Here is a 21793-nt window from a genome sequence, read left to right as displayed (position 1 = left end):
GGGAAAGAGAGAAATCACCTCTTAGGAGGCATGGCCATGCTGCAATCCCTTTTTCTCCATTCTCCTATTGGGATCTTGGGCATGCATGCACATATGCCCAGAGTGATTTTTAAGCCACCAGGTCCAGGATTCAAACCACAGTTGACCATGTGGGAGTCCAGTGATGTAACCACTATGTCATTTGCTGGCCCCCCCATATTAATCTATTCTCAATGCTTTCACACCCATTGAATCATTGATCCTTAAAATTACCTGGTGTAGAGCAAAGATTATCATCTGTCCTGTGCCGGTAAACAGAAACTAAGGCTCACAGCTGTGACATGGCTAGAAAATATCAGAGCCAACATAGGAATACTCTCCAAATGTTATTAAGTTCTATATTAAGTTCTATCCCACTGTTTCCTAAAACACTTACAATGAATCTTCCAGTTTTGTTAGAGCAGCCATAAAGCCGAGGTGGATGATCTTCGGCCAAGGTTTCTAACAATGGTGAAGTCTGATAGTCTTTTTTCCCTCCAAGGGAATTCCAAAACTCATCTGTGGAAAATATACTGAGTTATTCAATGCAAATTCAGTAGCATATAATTGTTATTATTTTACATTAACAAATGCTATCTTACCTGGAATTTCATGTGAAGAAGTTACGTAAGTATATATGGGGTACCATCACCTACTTTCACAACTAAGGAGGGATTTTTTAACCTCCTATAATCATTAAAAAGTGACTATGAGGAGTTGGTTAGCAAGCACATACAAATGTAAATTTGGTTACATTGGCTCCATAGCACATACCTGGTTCCTCGCCTTCCTGAATCCTTACAGTTTTGCATTTGAGGACACTTGCTACATATTGTGCTCCTTTCTCTTCCTCCTGGCTAGCACCTTTTCCTATCCAGATGTAGCCATCATTTTGTTGCAGTTTCAGGACAAAAACATCATTGGAATTCAAAGAATTTGCATTAACATCAACCTAGGATATCAAGAAAAATAATAGTGATTCAAATACATAGCTGCTCCCTCAACAAACATGTCCAGAAAAATGACTGTTAACAAAACATCCAGGGCCAGAAAGTGGCATGGTGGTTAATGTGCTGGACTCTCATATGGCCAATCACAGTTCGAGTCCCAGACCTGGAGGCTTGCTTTACTACTTTCCCTTTCTCTCTCTCTGTCTCTCTCTGGTCAAATTAAACAAATAACGATAATGATAATAAATGAAATAAAATAATTCTAACACCCCCCCACACACACACACACACATACACACAAAATATCCATAGCCTTCTGCTCTATCCCTAGAAATTAATTCAGGCAGCTCTACGGCACCACTATGGCATCTGGAACATTAGGGTAGGAGATTTTGATCTGAACCACTTTAATGCTCAACTGTTCTCAGAAAGTAGTAGAGGGCTTTGGGGCCAGCAGTTAGCATAATGGTTATGTCGCTGGACTCCATGTAGTCAACTGCGGTTAGTGTCCCAGACCTGGTGGCTTAAAACTCACGCTGGGCACGTGTGCGTGCCTGCCCAAGATCCCAAGAGGAGAATGGAGGAAAAGGGATTGCGGCATGGCCATTGCCCCTGGGGGATGATTTCTTGCTTTCTGTCTGTCTGTCTGGCGAGCACACGCGCCCTATAGGAAAAACCTCTCAAAAACAAAAAACAAAAAACCAAGAAAGTGATAGAGAGCTTTCAGAGTAAAATTAGTCAAACTTAAGTGATAAGAACTGAGTGTCTAAGACTAGCAGATGGCATAATGGTTAAGTTGCTGGACTCCCACAGAGTCCAACCACGGTTCAAGCCCCAGAACCACCTGGCACGTGTGCATGTATGCCCAAAATTCTGAGAGAAGAATGGAGGAAAATGGATTGCGATCATTTGCGGTCAACCCTCTGGGGGTGATTTTTCATTTTCTGTCTTTCTGTCTGTTTATCTGGTTAATACACTCTGGTTAGCCTATAGCAAAAGTCTCTCTTAAAAAAAAAAAATTGAGTGTCTGGAAAAATAACAAGATAATAGTCAAAGAATACCATAAAAATAAGAATGGGTTAATTTATGTTTGGAAAGTGTATAGTATTCTTAAATGATATACATCAAGCAAGAAGGTATTAAGTTTTCTCTCCCCTACTAAGGAGAAAATTTTCAAATAACCAAATAGAAATCTAAAAAATCATAAAATGAACTAAAGTCCAATGTAGGCAAAGAGATAATGCTACTAACTCACTAAAAGGTTCTTAAGGTCCAGATAAATTATAGACCAAATTATAAATGACTATAAGGGATTACAAACATAGCACTGATATGATATAAGCATAGTTCTTTCCTACCGAGAAGCTGCAGACACAGTCTAGAATTCTACAGATGAGCAGAGTTTTGGTCCATGGGACCACAGAGGAGTGAGGTGGCCTGACTAGGTCTGACAAAAGATGAGGTAGAAGGTGGAACCTTTGGGCAGGAACAAAGCACATGCAAAGTCTCAGACTTGGTAATGAACATGGGGTCTTAGGATGGGCTTATGTCTTTGACTTTGTCTGTGACCCTGTGATTTTGTGACTATATAGATTGTGAAAACCTGTCTGACCATATGCGTAATTACATCACTATGTATGACTTTCTGCACAACTATGGAACTGAGTGTGATGTATGAAATGAATAACGCCCAGTAAGCAAGACTGAGATGGGGCAGGCAAGAAGGAAGAGGAAAATAAGAGAACACAGTGGTCTTGAAGCCAAGTGAATAAAATGTTTCAAGAAGGCAGGAGTGATCTGCTGTGCCAAATGATTCAACTAGGCTCAGCACATTAAACTGCCAGGATGAAGGTATTAACTATGTGGAAAGTTGGATATTAGCAGCCTTGACAGGACCCTGTACTCAGAGAGCATTTCAGGAGGAGGAATGGCTGTTGGAAGTATGCAAGATGTGTCACAGGGATTGGTAGCGTTTAGGGAAGTGTAGCCCTTTCTCAAGATGAATGAGGCTTCATGGACCACGTTCAAAGGAATCTATCAGAAGTGATGATGGAGAACTACAGGAACCATGTCTGGTGTTTAGGGCTCCAATTACTGATCTATGTCTTCTTAGTGATACAGAGGAATGAGAAAGTGATTAGAGGGCTGTGCCCAGACAGGTGTGCGGGACAAGGGAAGGTGATCCAAAATGGGCCATTTATAAACCTTTAACCTGCCTGTAGATGAATATAGAGAGTCTTATAAAATGATTGGTTAGTGCATTTGATAGAGGCTGGGAATGTAAGGGTTTGTTTGAGAGGCTGCAAGGGAATGAGAAACACTGCAAACAACTGATGATTTCTCATTAAAAAAAAAAAATGCCCACTGGAAAGGAGATCAGGAATGTAAGAATGATGCATTCTGGTTCAAATCTGAAATCAACTGAGTGCCCATGGATGAGAGTTTAACTGTCAATTTGATAGATAAATAAAAAATTAGTCATAATTGAATACATGAAAATTCATGCACAGAATGTTCTGGAAGAGATCAGTGTGTAAGCTGGCATTTAAACTATATGACTGAATGAGGTCACTATGAAGAGGGCCAAGACTGGGAACTAGCAGTTAGCGTAATGGCTGTGTCTCTGGACTCCCACGTAGTCGACCATGGTTTGTGTCCTGGACCTGGTGGCGTAGAACTCACGCAGGGCGCGTGTGCGTGCGTGCCCAAGATCCTGACAGGAGAAAGGAGGAGAAGGGATTGCGGCGTGACTATCCCCCCTGGGGGGTGATTTCTCGCTTTCTGTCTTTATGTCTCTCTCTGTCTGTCTGGCAAGCGCATGCGCCCTATAGCGAAAAAAAACTCTCAAAAAAAAAAAAAAAAAAAAAAAAGGGGCAAGACTTAAACATGGAAAAAAAAAAAAAAAAAAAAAGAAAGAGGGCCAAGACTGAACCTTGGAGCACCCAAGTATGTAGAGATCAAGAAGATAAGGAAAAAATGGCAAAACTGTCCCTAGACAAATGGCCAATAGGCTTAGAAGAAATCATGATAAATGTGATGTTACAGACCTAGTGAGGAAAAAAAAGTGTTTAATAAAATAGGAGAGGTTGATTGTGGCAAATGCTAGTGGGAGGTTAAGAGAAAAGAAATCAGAGAAGTTACTTTTGATTGTGGCAAGAGGTAGGCCATTGAGAGCTATAATATCCTTGTGATGTATTTTTCTATGTTTTTCTATGCAAAAATGCATCTAGACTTTCCTGGTGACCTAAGAGAAAGGAACCAGTGGAGTGGTGAGCATGGACTCCTGATGGATTTGATTTAGAGAAAATAGGCTTAAAAGGTAGAGACGGAAGTGAGTAAAGGCAACTCTTTCAAGAATGTATGCTTTTAAGACAGACAGACAGATTTGGCAGCAGAAGAGGTGAAGGTCAAGAGAGTTTTGAAAGAAATGACAGCTTTTTAAAAAGGGATCTTTGTATTTCAAAATAATGATCTAGGATAGAGGGATAAATTGATGACACAGAAGAGAAAATAGATTATTGCTTATAGTCTTGATGAACTGGAAGTGAGATAAATGCACAGGAAAAAGGTGATTCAGGAAAACAACGGGAGAGGATCCTAGACAGAAGATGGTAGTGGGTTGGGAGCAGGAGGAATTTGGTCTTAGATAGGAGCCATTTAAAAAATTTTATGCAACAAACATTCATTAAATTATTTATTGATATATCATTTTATACAAATGTATTACTTATTACTAACTTATAGACAATAATGTAGTGATATTAATTTATAAAATGCTATATGTAAGTCACTGATAAAATATTATATACATATATTAAAATTAAAACTTATTTCATAAAACAAAGAGATTATGTATAGCTGTAGACAATTTGGTGAAATTTTAGGGGAGTAGTTGAGGTGATCTATATGTGATTTTTTCTATGTTCTCTATGAACTCTGAATCAAAGTTACCATAGTGAACAGAGGATGCTAGAGATTTGAGAAAGATAAGGACATGAAGAATATGAAGGCTGAAGAGGATTTGTGTTGTGGATTTAGTCCTGGGACTGGAGAATTACTATGTATGTATTCTGGATTCAAGGAACCAAACAGAAGATAGCTGTCAGAGATTAGATGATTGAAACAGATTTCTGAGGAGCTACAGTTATTGTCAATAGCCAGATTTAGTATAGGACAATGTGAGTGTGAGATGAAATGAGTCAAGGAAAATAAGATTGGAAGAGAGAAGCCAGAGTGATGGAGAGAGTAGGGTAATGACTGAAGCCATCAAGGAATAAGAGGGGAAGGGCTGGCAGCTCAGTAGACGACAGCACAAGAGGGCTCGGAGAAGGAACATCTAATAAAATGGAGAGAAACTGAACGCTCAAGAGTGAACATTCCTGAGCCCTGCTCAGTGGGCATGGTGTGAAAACACAACTTTCACTCGAGAGGACTGTATGAGAATCTGTCCTCAGAGGACAGGCATAGAGCAAGAAGGTGAAAAGGAAGGGAGGCTTAGAGAAGAGCTTACAAACAAAAGATAACTCATGTAGTTTTAAAGGCTCAGCTAAATGGCTTATGCACAGGGGAAGGGTTGGAGATGGTTCCAGATTTGGGGATATTCAGAGTGTGCAGGGAAGTTCAGGGTGATTTGGGAGACTTAGATTTCATATGGTAACTGAAGTGAATAGGATCTGATGAGATTGTCCTATACGTCAAAGCATTCAGCTTTTTTTTTTTTTTTTTTTTTTTTTTTAGAGATTTTTGCTATAGGGTGTATGCACTCGCTGGAGAAACAAAGAGACAGAAAGTGAGAAATCACTCCCCAGGGAGGATGGCCACGCCACAGTCCCTTTTCCATTCTCCTCTTGGGATTTTGGGCATGCACGCACATGCACCCAGCAGGAGTTAAGTCGCCAGGTCTGGGACTTGGACTACAGTCGACTACGTGGGAATACAACATAAATATTATGCTATCTGCTGGTCCCAGCATTCAACTATTTAAAACTGGGCAGGCTGGTCTTGCCTATACCTGGAGGTCTTTTTACAGCACCATGACATGGGGTTTGATTTCTTCCCAGGTGCTGTTAGAGATAATTTATTTAGCCAGAACAGTTATGTTTCTGGCCCAGTACGGTCAGACTTGCTTCCCACATTTGTTACACTTGTGAGAACAAGGACCTTCTCCCTCAAATCTCCCCAGTGTGGTGAGTCACCCGACCATCCATGATCTGTCTACCCCAAAACAGATGTTAAGCTACCTCATGCCTTTGATAGCTTGATTTGTTATGTTGTCAATATTCATTTGTTTGACTACAATGCATCTGAAAAATGTAAGAAGCTTGGTACCTGAAGTTAACTTTTACTCTCCTGCTTTTATTTTTTTTTATTCTGAATAGTGGATTAATTATAGAAATGACAGTTTACTTGCCAATTTTTAGAAGACTAATATTTGTTAATGGCTCAGGTCCTTTGGCAAGTCTGTAACCAGGACTTGTTTTATTGAATGTATAACATTACCTCCACAATTCTGGTAATAGATGCCAGATTTCTTCGTACTTGAAAGAGACGTATAGGAGGGGCAGGTGCCTGACCTCCTTTCTTTGATGTCCCGTTCTTGTAAATAATGAGTGGTTTGTCTCTGAACAAACTCAGCAGGTGAGCAGGCTCTTTGCCTTGAGAAACTCTAATCTGGAGGGCAGGGGAAGGCAGAAGAATAAAAGAAATAAAAGAAACAGTGCAATGAGAAAGGTAATATTTTTAAGTGTGTTCTTATTTTTCTTAAAAACAAAGAACAAAATTCCAGAACAGGAGGAATAATGGTTAATGGAAAATGTAGGCCCATGATAAACCTAGCTCCCTCTTTAACTTCAGAATTTTTTGTCACCCAGACATAGTGTCCTTAAGTAGCTTCTTGTCAGGGGAAGCATCATCACACTGTAGCACTTTCTGCTTTCAGAAAGCATGAAGATGTAAGTTTGTTCAGATACATTGCTAAAAGAGAAAAGCCATCAACAGTAAAGTGCTGGTGTCTGTAACTTTATATGACAATTACTCTTTTCAAGAGCATCAGTATATTATAGACATACTAGATTCTTGTACGTTTTGGATCTGGTTTCGAAGGATATGGGATATGCATTGAAATGGTTCAAAATATAATTTAATGCAAAATCATACTCATTATGTCTATACCCTCATATATATGAGGAAAAAAAAACCAAATACAAAAAAGATTTCTATCCAAACATTAAAAATTGTCAAAAATAAATTGAGTATACTTTTTACTTTTTAACTTACCTATAGAAATGGTAATAGTAGATATGTTCAACACAAGCAACTTGTTTTTATACAATATAAGGGCTTTTCAGAATGAGGAAATTGAAGAAAATTAACAATAAATTATTTACTTGATTTTATCTACTAAATTAACACCTAAATTGGATTAGAATTTTCTCTCTTGCATAAACTAGTGATGGATTTTTTTTTTAAACATGAAGAGTTCAAATATTGTGTCTGTCCCATTTTATTTTCTATCTTTTTCTGCCTTATGCTAAAATTTAACCATCTCAATCTATTTCATCTCTATTCTGTTTTGTTCTTTTCTAAAAGCCAGGTGAGTGAGAGTGCTGATGCACCTACTATTACAGGGAATCCTAGGGAGCACTAAAAAGAATTATCTTCATAAACATCTTTTTTTTTTTTCTTTTTCCATTTTTTTCCTCAGAAATTACCCCCCATGGGGGGATGGCCATGTTGCAATAGCTTTTTCTCCATCCTCCTCTCAGGATTTTGGGCACACTTGCACATGTGCCCAGCATGTTTTTCAAGCTGCCAGGTCTGGCACTCAAACTGCAGAGTTGGCCATGTGGAATCCAGTGCTTAATCACCACACCACCTGCTGGTCCATAAATATATTTTAATTGGTAGGTGTTTAAATAAGTGAGCAGAAAATTATGGAAATATTTCTTTAGTCACAGTCCCAGAGCTTGGATAAGGAAGGGGTGGGAGGTACTAAAACTACCAGCTCAGCATTTCACAGATTTTACTTCAATTGCCAACGTTAAGAGAAAGGGGACCACTGATTAAGGCCCATCCTCTACTTGAAAGGAGGCTAAGAAATGGGAAAAGGTAGATTAGAAAATATTCAGCACTGAAAATATACTCTGCAAGGGAATATGCAAAACAGCAATATAGGTCCTTACTTTTAATGTATTATTTTAAACTACTGCCATCTAGTGATGAAACTAAAAATCACCATTTTGTTATCTTAGGATCAACCGGCTAACAAATTTATAGCAATTTATTATTTTGGTAAATCAAATGTTCTTCTGTGAAATTTGTACTACGTGAGAGGCAATGCATATCTCCAAAGTTTTTGAATAATTTGGTAAGCAATACTTTAAAGATCAACTAAATATCATAGATGGTGTCAGTTCTTAGCTAGAAATATTTCATTCAATAAATGAATTAACAGGGAAATAAAGTAGAGTGCATTTAAAAAATCCAATCATCTTGTTAATTTTAAATTAATGGTCATCAAGTTAATCTGTAAAAACAAAATTTAATATGCAATTAATTATTAAAAAATACCAAATGGAAAGGGAAGAAACTTAAAAAACATAATTCAGCCTTCAGATCTTAGACTTTACTGGGTCGTTGAAAGTCATGATGCATTTTTGTATGAACAGAAAAATATGTCATGACTTTTCCAGCGACCCAATATATTGTAAAGTATCTGACTTACCTCTTTATTTAATTATTGCCTTTGAAAAAGCAATTTCAGGGACCAGCAGTTAGCGTAATGGCTATGTTGCTGGACTCCCATGTAGTTGACCACGGTTCAAGTCCCGAACTTGGTGGCTTAAACTCATGCTGGGCACGTGTGCATGCATGCCCAAGATCCCGAGAGGAGAATGGAGGAGGAGGTATTGCGGCATGGCCATCCCCCCGGGGGGTGATTTCCTGCTTCCTGTCTCTCTGTCTCTGTCTTTCTGGTGAGCACACATGCCCTATAGCAAAAATCTCTCCAAAAAAAAAAGAAAAAGAAAAATAAGCAATTTCACATTTATAAAAACTTGAAAACAAAACAAAAACTTGTATACCTCATAGAATTTGAGCTCATTTGACATTAGTCATGAGACTGTTAAACAGATATGACCCGCAGGAGGAATGGTTAATGCTGCTGTATCAGAAACTTCACCATGTTGGCCAACTGAATACCTGCTTTCAGTGCAAACCCCAATCTGGAAGATACTTGTCCCAGCAGATGGGAGCAAATGCCTTCCCCAAACTGGCCAGGCAAAACACACAGGCAGGCAGAAACGCTTTTCCCCCTCCTCCTCTGTACTCCCTTCTGCTCTCATTTCTTCCTCCACGATTTCCCTCTCTTTCTTCCCACCTCTCCCTTTTCCTTCTCTCTCTTTTTCCTTATCTTTGTCCTCTCTTTTCTTCCCTCCTCTTCAGTTCTATCAGTCTTTTCCACCTCTCCTCCACTGCCCCCTCATGTTTGGGTGTTGGACTTTTGTTTCAGTCAAGCTTCTGATACCTAAAAGGGGAAAAAAAATAGGATCCATGCTCCCTTTCTAAGATTTATTTCAGTGTGCCTCTGCAAAACATAACTTATACACTTTCATGATTTGAGAGTGTGTAAAATATTGTTCAACTTTCTTATTCAGTAGAATTATTTATGTTTGTTCTATACTATTGCATTTATTTCCAATTGATGTTGTAACAAATTACCATAATTTTAGTGGTTTAAACAACTTTTTTTTTTTTTTTTTAATTATACCTTACAGTTCTGGAGGTTAGAAATCCAAAATGAGTTACTGGGCTAATTTAATCACTGGGCCAAAATCTGGGATAATTTTTCTCTAGTAGTGAGTTCACTTCCTTGCCTTTTCCTGTTTCTTAAGTTTACATATTCGCTAGCTGCAGGGGGGTGGGAGGAGAGCCCATCTACCTTCAAAGCTAGCAATCAGACAGTTGAATCTTTCTTATTTTATGCCCTTCTAACTCTGCTTGGCTCTTTGTTTTACTTATAAGGACTCTGGTGATCACCCTTAGCCTATCCAGTAATCCCAGATAATCACTCTGTTTTAAGGTCTTCAAGCCTTAGGCTACTTATTAGTAGACCTTAAACTTTAATTATTTTTTGCCTTATAACATAACATTTTATCAGGTTCTGAGGATTAGGACCTGAACATTTCGGGGGCATTACCATGCCTACCATATCTGGTTAATGAAAGCCAGAAATAATAACACAAGTAAAACAGTTTTAATGGCATGTGACTGTCACTGACATGTGGTATGATTCTAATGGGAAGATTCTTTTGGGCTCTCAAATCTGTTAATTTTTTGTTGTTTTTGATTTGTTCCCTCTTTTGTAGAATCTGAGAGAGCTTGTATGGCATGAGAAGATGTCAACTTCTCATCCTAACTTGGGAGGGGAATTTTAGAGATTGAATTAGCAAAATGTTGACCTATGTGAATTTTGGTTATAAAAATATCCCAACCTGTGGGGCTGGTAGGTGGCATGGTGGTTAAGGACGCTGGACACCCACATGGCCGACCATGGTTTCAGTCCCGGACCTGGCAGTTTTTTCCCCTCTCTCTCTCTTTGTCCCTGTCTGGTTAAATTAAAATAAATAAATAAAGTTAAGTAAAACAATTCTTTTCTTCCTTCCTTCCTTCCTTCCTTCCTTCCTTTTTTTTTTTTTCTTTGATAGGTTTTATGCTATAGGGCATGTGCACTCACCAGAAAAACAGAGAGAGACAGACAGACAGAAAGCGAGAAATCACTCCCCAGGGGGAATGGCTACGCCACAATCCCTTCTCCTCCATTCTCCTTTCGGGATCTTGGACACACACGCACACATGCCTGGAGTGAGTTTAAGCCACCAGGTCCGGAACTCGTATCGCAGTCGACTACATGGGAGTCCAGTGATGTAGCCATTATGCTATCTGCTGGTCCCTAAAAGAATTCTTAAAAAAAAAAATTCCGGGAACCAGCAGTTAGCGTAATGGCTATGTCGCTGGACTCCCACGTAGTCGACCGCGGTTCGTGTCCCGGACCCGGTGGCTTAAAACTCACGCCAGACACATGTGCGTACGTGCCCAAGATCCCGAGAGGAGAATGGAGGAGAAGGAATTGCGGCATGACCATCCCCCCTGGGTGGTGATTTCTCGCTTTCTGTCTCTATGTCTTTCTCTGTCTGTCTGGCGAGCGCACGCGCCCTACAGTGAAAATCTCTCCAAAAAAAAAAAAAAAAAAATTTGAACCTGCACAGCTTGTCCTCCAAGTGACCGATCCAATTGAACAGTTAGGAATGCTGATGTTGTCAGCTCATCTCTTGTGGCATTTGCTCCTTGCCTAGTGATATAAAGTAAAATAAATTAACTTACATTTAAGTGGAAGTATTTCAAGCAGAAACTTAAACTATTATAAAGGATTAATAAGAAACCAATTTATATAAGCTGTTGAAGCTACTTTTTTTTCTTTCATGAGAGAGACAAAGACAAATACCCTCAACAGGATCCCACATCCCAATCCCTCATCCCCAGTCTTCTCAACCAGCCAAATTCATAGGCAGGCATGGGTGCCTGTTAGACATAGAAACCAAATCCTACTCTTCCATATGGTTTCCAGCATTGCAGAATGTCATGCTACTTCTGTGCCCCTGTGGCTGTGTCAGAAGCTATAGTTTTTCTGTTTTTTTTTTTTTTCTTTTCTAAGTATTGAGTTGCCCTGTGTATTGTCTAGAACTATATGTACTAGGCATTTTTTTTTTGAGAGGTTTTTGCTATAGGGCGCGTGCGCTCACCAGACAGACAGAGAGAGACAGAGAGATAGAAAGCAGGAAATCACCCCCCAGGGGGGATGGCCACACCGCAATCCCTTCTCCTCCATTCTCCTCTCGGGATCTTGGGCACGCACGCACACGCGCCCGGCGTGAGTTTAAGCCACTGGGTCCGGGACTCGAACTGAGGCATTTTATCTCTCTTAAGTTTTTTTTTTTTAAAGAAGTTTTTGTCTCACAGAGACGGTGAGAGGGAAAGTAAGAAATTGCCCCTCAGGAGGATAGCCACCACAATCCCTTCTCCTCCATTCTCCTTCAGGGATCTTGGGCATGTATGAACACACGCCTGGTATACTTTTCAAGGCCCTGGGCCCAGGACCCAAACTGTAGTAGGCCTTGTGGGAGTCCAGCAATGTAACTGCTATGCCATCTGCTGGCCCCTCTTGGAATTTTTAATGAACACAGAACCAACTGTCTGGAGCCCAGAAAAATCAAGAAAATAATTGGATGTAGGCAAACGGTAAGCTCTATTTCGTCATTCTGGCAATTTTTTTTTTTTTGAGAGGTTTTTGCTATAGGGCACGTGCGCTCGCCAAACAGAGAGAGACATAGAGACAGAAAGTGAGAAATCATCCCCCAGAGGAGATGGTCACGCCGCAATCCCTTCTCCTCCATTCTCCTGTCAGGATCTTGGGCACGCATGCACACGCACCCGGCGTGAGTTTTAAGCCACCAGGTCCAGGACGCGAACTGCGGTCGACTACGTGGGAGTCCAGCGACATAGCCATTACGCTAACTGCTGGTTCCCTCATTCTGGCAATTTTGTAAGAAATTTTTAATAAAGCAGTAAGAAATGCTGAACTGTGGGACCCAGATAAGGGTCTGTAAATCAATTTGTCCAGTTCACTTGCAACTTTTTCTAGGGTCACTTGTGGGTGATAACTCTATATCACTTTAGCCACTCTAAATCACTTTCCCAAAGCAATCTTTGGGAAATATGTCTGTCTGATGAGTTGTAGGTAAACCAAACCAAACAAAAACCTGAATAGCCTAAGCATTCACTGAGCATTGGTTTTTTTTTTTTGTTTTATTTTTGTTTGTTTGTTTGGTTTAGGTAACGTCCCTATCTCTGTCTGATTAGGGGTTAGTAATAGCAATACTAAACTTGGAATTGGATTTTGAAAGTTAAACATATCTTTTCATCTGACACCATGACAGTAACCTGTTCCATAGTCAGAACAGATTAAAATAACCCATGACCCTGGGCAACACATCACCAGCGTACTGGAAGCAGGGTGCATGTCTTATCACAGATTTTCTTCACCAGGCCAGCATAAATAAATATTTGACATAAAACTGTTCCACAAAGGGCTACCCAAAAAAAAACATGCACATAGGTACATAAGAAAATGAAAAAAATTTTTTCCTAATAAAAGTGCCTACAAAATACAGTCTTTTGATGTTAGTAGCCTAAATTTTCCATGTGCTTAATAATGCTAATAAACTCTGTGAGTCGCCTGAAACATACCGTGGGGCATAGCACAGAGCACATGGTGATGGCCTTTAGCATGTCTGTCACCATATGCTATTCCTTGCTCATACTTGTAATTTCCTGACTTCTTGCTCCACCTGTTGTTAAAAATGGCTGTTTTTCATTTTACCTTTACCGTGGAGGAAAAAAATTCAACCAACTAATAGATAGTATCACCCAGCTTTTGCATTTCTTTTGCTCTACCATCTTGGATTATTTCAACAAGCAATCCTAAAAAATATCACCAAACTTTTCCCTTCTGACACTCTTAATAAATACTTCACTATTTTTTTTGGCGGGGGGGGTGGTGGGAGAAGTTTTTGCTATAGGGCACATGAGCTTGCCAGAAAGACAGAGACAGACAGAAAGCGAGAAATCACCCCCGCCCCCAGGGGGATGGTCACGCCACAAGCCCTTCTCCTCCATTCTCCCCTTGGGATCTTGGGTATGCACTCTGGCATGAGTTTAAGCCACTGGGTCTGGAACTGGAACTGTGGTCATCTACATGGGAGTCCAGCAATGCAGCCATTATGCCATCTGCTGGTCCCAATAAACACTTCACTATTATCTGAAGCCCTTCTTCCCATTCTGTCATAGTACCATACTCCAATCCACACAGATCCAAATGAATTTGCTTTTTATACTATAACCAAAGGTTCCAATTATTCCAATTTAATCCAGACATAAAATAGTGGCTCTTTCCCCTTAATTTTAAAATCTTATGCTTAGGCAGGAGAAAAAGAAAGAAAAGCAATCTACATTAAAATAATTTCTGTTTTATAAAACTGTAGTACTTTTTCCTTTAAAAAAATAAATGGAATCTATTACTTCAAGAGATTCATCATTGTCACTTGTTCAATGTTTAATTTCAGAGAAAAGTGATCATTGCTAAAATTATTTTTCTTCTATAATTTCAGAATACAAGTTTTCAGAATGAAAACATACATATCTGTATATTCAGAAGTTGATTTAATTCTAGTCTTTTACCTTTAACTCTGTTTGGACTTTATGTAAATAGGTTATATTTACATTCCTATAAAAGCATTACTTGCTCAGACCAGAAACTTGGGGGTCATCTTTGATTTTATCATCTTCTCCTTTTCCCACAACCAGTCTTTCCGATGCCAACTCCTTAACACCTTACAATTTTGTCTCATTATTTCCATCTTGTTGTCATTACTCTGAGTTTAGGACACATTGCTATTCGGCTGACTAACTACAACTAATTCCCAGTGGTCTCTCTGCCTCTAGTTTTCCCCCACCAATCCATCATTCAGATGTCAACCAGAATAATTTCTCTAAAATGAAAAACAATCATGTAAGTCCTTTGTGCAGCTCTTTGGTTGCTCCCAAAGCTCTGAAAATAAAGAAACGAAGCATGGTTTTACAAGGCCATTTATAATTTGATTCTTATTTCTCTGATTTTATCTTTTGCTCCTATCTTGCTCTAGCCATACTTCCTTATTAGTAGACTTGAGTACACTTTTTTCCTGCATCGCTCAGAATAACTTCCCTTTCTGCTTGCCTGTTTAGCTCCCACTTTAATGTCACTTCTAGGTGTCCTCTATTTAGGAGTAAACTGTGTCTATAATTCCACAGAGATTATTTAGTTTGGTGGTATCTTAATGCCCTTTATTTTACACTAAAAATAACCTATTAATCATCCCAATAGTTTTGATTTTGGGTTAAATTATTTAACCTGTCTGATCCCCTTTCTTCTTTTTTCTTTATTTTTGGGAGAGGGATAATATGTGGAAATATCTAGTACTTTGCTGGCGCAAACATGCTGACTGAAAAATGAATGCTGTTAAGATAGCAGCTTGGGGGTCCAGCAGTTGGCGTAATGGCTATGTCACTGGACTCCCATATAGTAGACTGCGGTTAACGTCCTGGACCCAGTGGCTTAAACTCATGCCGGGTGAGTGTGTGTACATGCCCAAGATCCCACGAAGAGAATGGAGGAGAAGGGATTGCGGTGTGGCCATCCCCCTGGGGGGTGATTTCTCGCTTTCTGTCTCCCTGTCTCTCTCTGTCTTTATGGTGAGCACATGTGCTCTATAGCAAAAACCTCTCCAAAAAAAAAAAAAATGATAACATTTTGGGACTAGCAGATGGTGTAATGGGTATGTTGCTGGATTCCCATATAGTCAACCGCAGTTCAAGTCCTGGACCTGGTGGCTTAAACTCACATTGGGCATGTGTGTGTGCCCACAATCCCTAGAGGAGAATGGAGGAGATGGGATTGTGGTGTGACCATCACCCTGGGCGGGGGTGGGGTGGGGTGGTGGTGTTGTGATTTCTTGCTTTCTGTCTTTCCGCTAAGCACACTGCCTTATAGCAAAAATCTCTCTCTCTAAAAAAAAAAACAACAGATAGCATCTTAACCATCTTAACCATAGAACTAAATAACTACATTCATCTTGGATAAGATATAGAATCAGTGAAGTCAGAAATGTCTCTGGATACAGTGGTTCTCATTAATGCAGGTGTACATTAGAATCTCATGAATCCAACCATCTGATATTTTGATTAATATAGTGTGGGGTGAGAGCAGTTTGATTTGTACAACATTGTCTAGGTTATTCCAGCAGGAAGATAGCGTTTAGTACCTGTTAATCATTAAGGTATGTATGTATGAATTGCCCAAGGATCTCATTAAAATGCAGTCTCTGGTTTAGTTGGTGAAAGGTGGGGACTGAGAGTGTGCATTTCTAATGAGCTTCCAGGTGATACTGATGTTTCTGTTTCCTAAACCACTCCTTAGGTAATAGTCCATCTCCTGAACTTGGTTGGGCTCAAGGCATTGGACAAAATAAATGGCCTGACTGTTGGGATAAATGTGACTCTGACATCTGATGTGAGGTTAAAGAGAAATGTCACCATCTCAGTAGATACTTGAATTCAATCTATTGAAAACTGTCATTATCTGTAGGCAAAGGTAGGATTCTGCTTCCCCCATGTACCCATACCTCTCAAATTTAAGATCTTTTCTGAAAATTCTTTTGTTTTTACATCTTCTTAGCAATAATCTATTTTACTTTGATATCACTTAGTAAAAGGCTAGAGAAGCACATGTTATATGATTGGAATCCTTATCCCTTAAAATAGCCCAGCATGATATAGGTACTTATGTGGTTGGACATTAGGTCCTTCCTCCTGGAGCAGGGCTTTGGTATTAATTGTACGTAAATCTAAACTTCCATGAACTCAAATCATTATATAAGATTATGTAAGTTATGCTGGCATATCTTCTCCAGTATTATTGTGAATTTCATGAGGACAGTGAGTAAGGATGCATAAATTTGAGATCTTTGGAATATAAAATGGAATCACAAGTTATATCCTTTTCAGTATTTCCCTCACTACAGCTTCATAGCTCTAATCAGGATGGGCCTCTGTGAATTTTACCTATAAGAAGACTTGTACCCAATATTCAACGACATATCCAAGAGAGCACTATCAAAGCTATCAAAACCTTTTCCTAAAAAAGATTATTTTTTTATTCCTAAAAAAGATTATTTTTTTATCTAAATTTATCTTCCTGTGGATAGCAGCAATAAGACATAGTAAAAAATTATGTTAAAAGAAAATATGGGGCACCAGCAGTTGGAGTAATGGCTATGTCACTGACTCCCATGTAGTCGACCACGATTCGAGTCCCAGACCCAGTGGCTTAAATTCATGCCTGGCACATGTGCATGTGTGCCCAAGATCCCAGGAGGAGAATGGAGGAGAAGGGATTGCAGCGTGGCCATCCACCCTGGGGAGTGATTTCTCACTTTCTATCTCTCTATCTCTCTCTGTCTTTCTGGTGAGCACACGGGCCCTATAGCAAAAACCTTTCAAAAAAAAGAAAAAGAAAATATGGAGGCCAGCAAGTGGTCTGGTGGTCAAAGCGCTGGACTTCTATATGACTTTGTGTGGTTTGAGTCCTGGACCTGGCAGCTTGCTTTCTCACTTCCCCTCTTTTTCTCTGTCTCTCTGGTAAGTGCAAGTGCCCTGTAGCAAATTACAAAACAATAACAACAATAATAACAATGACAAATAAATAATTATAAAAAAGAAAATGTGTATGCTGTACAAATTTAACTGGGGCAATTATAGAATTATTCTACCCTATATCAAATGGCATATAATAGTGTGGAGCAAAATGTGACCCCTATGGAACTTGAAATCTTGTGCAAGAGATAAACTTACCATGTGTAGATAATCTGTCCTCTAGGATAAGTGTAGAGTATAATGTAGCAGTCACCACCATAGAATTCACCATATGAGTTTTGGTCAATTTGGATCCTCCCATTGTTTTCTACACGCCAAATCTGGAAATATTCAAATATACATACCAAATTAAAATTTTTCATAGTCTAACAATATTTCTAGAAGACTTTAAATTTTTTAAAATTTAGATCTATCATTAAATAACTTTTAAAAATTTTTTTGATAGGTTTTTGCTATAGGATGTGTGCACTCACCAGACAGAGAGAGACAAAGAGACAGAAAGTGAGAAATCACCCCCTGGGGGGATAGCCACGCCGCAATCCCCTCTCCTCCATTCTCCTCTCGGGATCTTGGGCATGCATGCACACGTGCCCAGCGAGAATTTAAGCCACTGGGTCCGGGACTTGAACCTCAGTCGACTACATGGGAGTCCAGCGACATAGCCATTATGCTAACTGCTGGTCCCTAAATTATTTTTCTAACTAGTTTACAAATAAGCAACAGGAAGAAATTATCAATTGGACAATTTGTTGACTTTTCAGATGCTTATATTTTGCTTTCTCTATAGTATTTAGATAAATTCTGAGCCTGCTGATTAATAATAACCTATTATTTGATCAATTAGTGAAAATAACACAACACTGTAGTCTTGAATAGCAAACTTCATTATTCAGCTCAGTAATATCTCTTGACTTTTAAGTAAATTTATTTTTATCAGTTGTGAAATGCTTTTATTGCCTGTGCTTTAAGACGTAAGACTAGGGGCTGGTAGGTGGTATGGTAGTCAAAGAACTGGACTCCCATATGGCTGACTGTGGTTCAAATCCCAGACAGGGTGGCTTGCTTTCTCACTTTCCTTCTCTCTCTGTGTATCTCTGGTCAACTTCAAAACATAAAATAAAATAAAATAATGACAATGAATATAATTAAATGAAATAATTCTAAAAACAAAAAAAAGACATGAGACTAGCAGGCCAGCAGATGGCAGAGCAATTACACTGTGGGACTTCTACCTGGTTTCCAAGGTTCATATCTTGGACCCAGGGGACTTGAGAATCATGCTGTGTGTGTGTGTGTGTGTGTGTGTGTGTGTGTGTGTGTGCCCAAAATCCTGAGAGGAGAATGAAGGAGAAGGGATTGTGGCAAGGCCTTCCTCCCAAGGGGGTGATTTCTCGCTTTCTGTTTCTTTGTCTCTGTCTCATTTGCAAGCACACACACCCTGTAATACAAAATCTCTCCCCTGTAAGAAAAATTTAATTCCTATCTTCAGGGAACTGGGGAGAGGTCTATGAATAAATAAATAAAATAAATAAATAAATAAATAAATAAATCTGTTAAGTACCATAGAAACAATTCTATGGCACTTATGTGATAAATTTTATGAAAAATATCACTTAATGGTTGCATACAGAGAAAGGCAATTTCAGCACAAGAATCTTCTCAGAAGACCTATGGTTTATGACTTGAGTGAGTGGCCATGGAGAAGTGAACATTAGACAGATGTCAGAAGAGAGGTGTCAGCCCTTAGCAGAGTGGAAGGTGAAACTGGGAGAGGGCAAGGGTGAAATTATGGAAGGCCTTGGAGGCCTTGCTGATGAAGGCCTCGCAGTCTTTCAGAAAGACTGGAGAGTCACTAAAATACTTCATGTCTGGCCCATAGCATGGTGATTAAGTGATGCACAGAGGAAGCTGGATCCCACATGGCCAACCAGAGTTCAAGTCCTGGCCCAGAGTCTGGAATGCCATGCTGGAGACAAGTGTGCCCAGGATCTTGATGAGATGGAGATTTGAAGGAAAAAGGTTATGGCATGACTTGGCTCAGTTGGGGATGCAGGGGAGACTTTTCTGTCCCTTCCCAACCACTCATGTGCATGCATGCATTAAAAAAAAAAAAATTCAGAATGGGAAGTGACATCTTCCAATTCTCATTAAGTTAGATGATTAATGAGTTGGTTGGTTGAGTGCAAAGAGATTTTAGTTAGGCAGAATGACTAGGTGATGCTTAGCACTTTTTGTCTAAAATAGAATAGTCAACAAACTCAATTTGAATGCTCTAAAAATATCTGTGTTTCTATCATATGCCAAATTTACTTTAATGAAAGCCTCTAATGTGCAGGGGAAGGAGAAACTGATGGTAGTTGGTATATTTGGAGCAACATACCCTCACTAGACAAACCCAGGCACAAGCTTTCAAAGAGAAAGAACTGTTCTGGACAAGAAAACAAAACACCTGGGTTCAAGCCATGTCTTTACTCTGATAATTATGTTATCTTGCACAAATCATCTAACCTCTTATAATATCAACAAAACATCTCTAAAATAGGGGGTGAAGGTCATACTTCTCTTCTGGCTATAAACTTCATAGTTTAGTTACAGGCTCTATCAACTTTATTACTAAGTAATGTTCGCATTTCAAAATGTGGTTTCCTGAAGTTCTAGGTCCACACGTACTGGCATAAATGGACTTGATAACAAAACAAAATCAAGGTAAATACCTCTACTTTTCCAGAACCGTCATCCACCATGTTGTGTTGGGCTGCCATCTGCAGAGAACTGTGCAATTTTGAGGCATCAAATGGAATTTGTTTTATTTGAGCCACTTTCTCTGTAACATACACTTTTCCAAAGCCATCGCTCTGATCTTTATCTCTCCAGTCCTTAAAAAACTGTTTGAAGATTGGTGTTTCACCTCCTTCAGGGAGAACCTGAATCTGAAATTTAAAGTAGTACTAATAAATAAGAAAATAAGGGATTGAATAAAAACATTTATAGTGAAGAACTAAGAAATGAAAAACTTACCTTGGTTTCTGTGATTACAAATGTAAATGTAGAAGCTGTGAAACTAAGATAACCCAACCCTGCTTCTTACAACTCAAGTAATTGCCACTAAATTTAAATGTTTGAGACCAGAATAAAGTCCTTTCATATGTTAGCACTAGAGTCAAATAAGCTAGACTATATGAAATTCACGAGAGAGCTAGATGAAATGATCTCAGTGTGTTTCTTGTGCCAGGACATAAAAGTGAAGTGAGTTAGATGAAGGCAAGAGATTCAGAAAGGAAGAGTAATATAGACAGTGTCTTAGCTGATCCTAATGAATATCAATATTATTGGATGGTCGGAAAAAATGTTATGCATTTTGCATAGAAAAATATGTCATGATTTTTCAGATGACTCAGTTTATCAGTATTAGCCCAAGTCTGAAAACTTACTATAAGAAATAAATGATAGGTGTATAATTGGTTGATTATCTTGTTTTAAAGGCTGTGGAAGAAGTTAATGGGCTCTTTTTTTTATCATGCAGCCCAATGATATCTGATCTCCAGTTTCTGCAAAATTCTATTCCCAACACAAAGTATAGGGACATACAGCACAAGATGGCACACACCCAAGTGGAGAATGGCCTCATGTGCTACATTATGTTCAACCAAATTCTCTCATGAGTTTTGTGGAGATATACTGAGCACTCTTGTTTCTTGTTTTAAATTTTTTTTCCCTACTCAGTCTATTTTCACACCTACTTGAGTACTGGTGGAATAATTCATTTGCTGTAGGAATTCTTCAGCTGTCTTCATTGCAGCCTTCCTCTCCTGGGGATTAGCATCTTTACCTAAAATATAAGGTAAATTATAGAGAGTCAGAGGGGGAAGATACTAAATGATTAACAAATACTAGTTTAAAAAAAAAAAAACACCTAAATTGTCATTTAAATATAGCAATGTGAGAATGGCAAAAATTCCCTATTACATTAAATATATTTGATAATATAATAATGAATGCTATTTATAAGGATATTCTTTTTTTATTGTCCAGATGCTTTTTTTCATCCCAGAATACCTGGTAAATGGATACTAGCAGGGGAAAAATGATTGTAGTTTATGTGAGATAGTTACAGATCAAATCTCAAAACTTAGTTTTCTTTTTTTGGAAAAGATATTTCTTTTATCTTTTTGAAGAAGTATCTATAAATCTGAAATGCAGCAACATTGTCAATGGCATCTTTTACCTTTCCACACGAAAATTTTTTTTGCGGCACCATGATCCAAAATAAAGCATTCTTCAGAGAGCAGCATGGCCATGGAGAAAGGATTTTCCTCTGCCACTACAGTTACTCTCATGGATCCACTTGCATCTGAAACCTAATATAAAAGCCATCAGTTATGCTGGCCCTATGGGTTAAAGGAGCTGGATCCCACATGGTCAACTGCAATTCAAATCCTAGCCCCTGGAAGTCTGAAAAAACACTCCAGACATGTGTATGTGTACCCCAAATTCCAATAGGATGTAAAAATAAAAAAGGA

At 38.9% G+C, this 21793-nt stretch overlaps 1 protein-coding gene across 1 annotated transcript in view; it reads right to left on the bottom strand.

Moving 5' to 3' along the window:
* Positions 1–21793, bottom strand: part of SCIN (scinderin) — an 85259-nt gene that overhangs the window by 5419 nt on the left and 58047 nt on the right. The window contains exons 6-13 of the mRNA XM_006162064.3: positions 21499–21631; positions 21014–21102; positions 19988–20203; positions 17472–17593; positions 11226–11316; positions 6468–6638; positions 793–970; positions 416–537 (exon numbers count right to left, since the gene is read on the bottom strand). Coding sequence (XP_006162126.1) covers positions 416–537; positions 793–970; positions 6468–6638; positions 11226–11316; positions 17472–17593; positions 19988–20203; positions 21014–21102; positions 21499–21631 — 1122 coding nt within the window. The remainder of the gene's footprint in view (positions 1–415; positions 538–792; positions 971–6467; positions 6639–11225; positions 11317–17471; positions 17594–19987; positions 20204–21013; positions 21103–21498; positions 21632–21793) is intronic.

Source organism: Tupaia chinensis, unplaced genomic scaffold, assembly GCF_000334495.1.
Source record: "Tupaia chinensis unplaced genomic scaffold, TupChi_1.0 Scaffold139677_1, whole genome shotgun sequence".
Classification (NCBI taxonomy): domain Eukaryota; kingdom Metazoa; phylum Chordata; class Mammalia; order Scandentia; family Tupaiidae; genus Tupaia; species Tupaia belangeri.
Note: the sequence above shows the minus strand (reverse complement) of the source record. Positions and strands in the feature narration are given on the sequence as shown.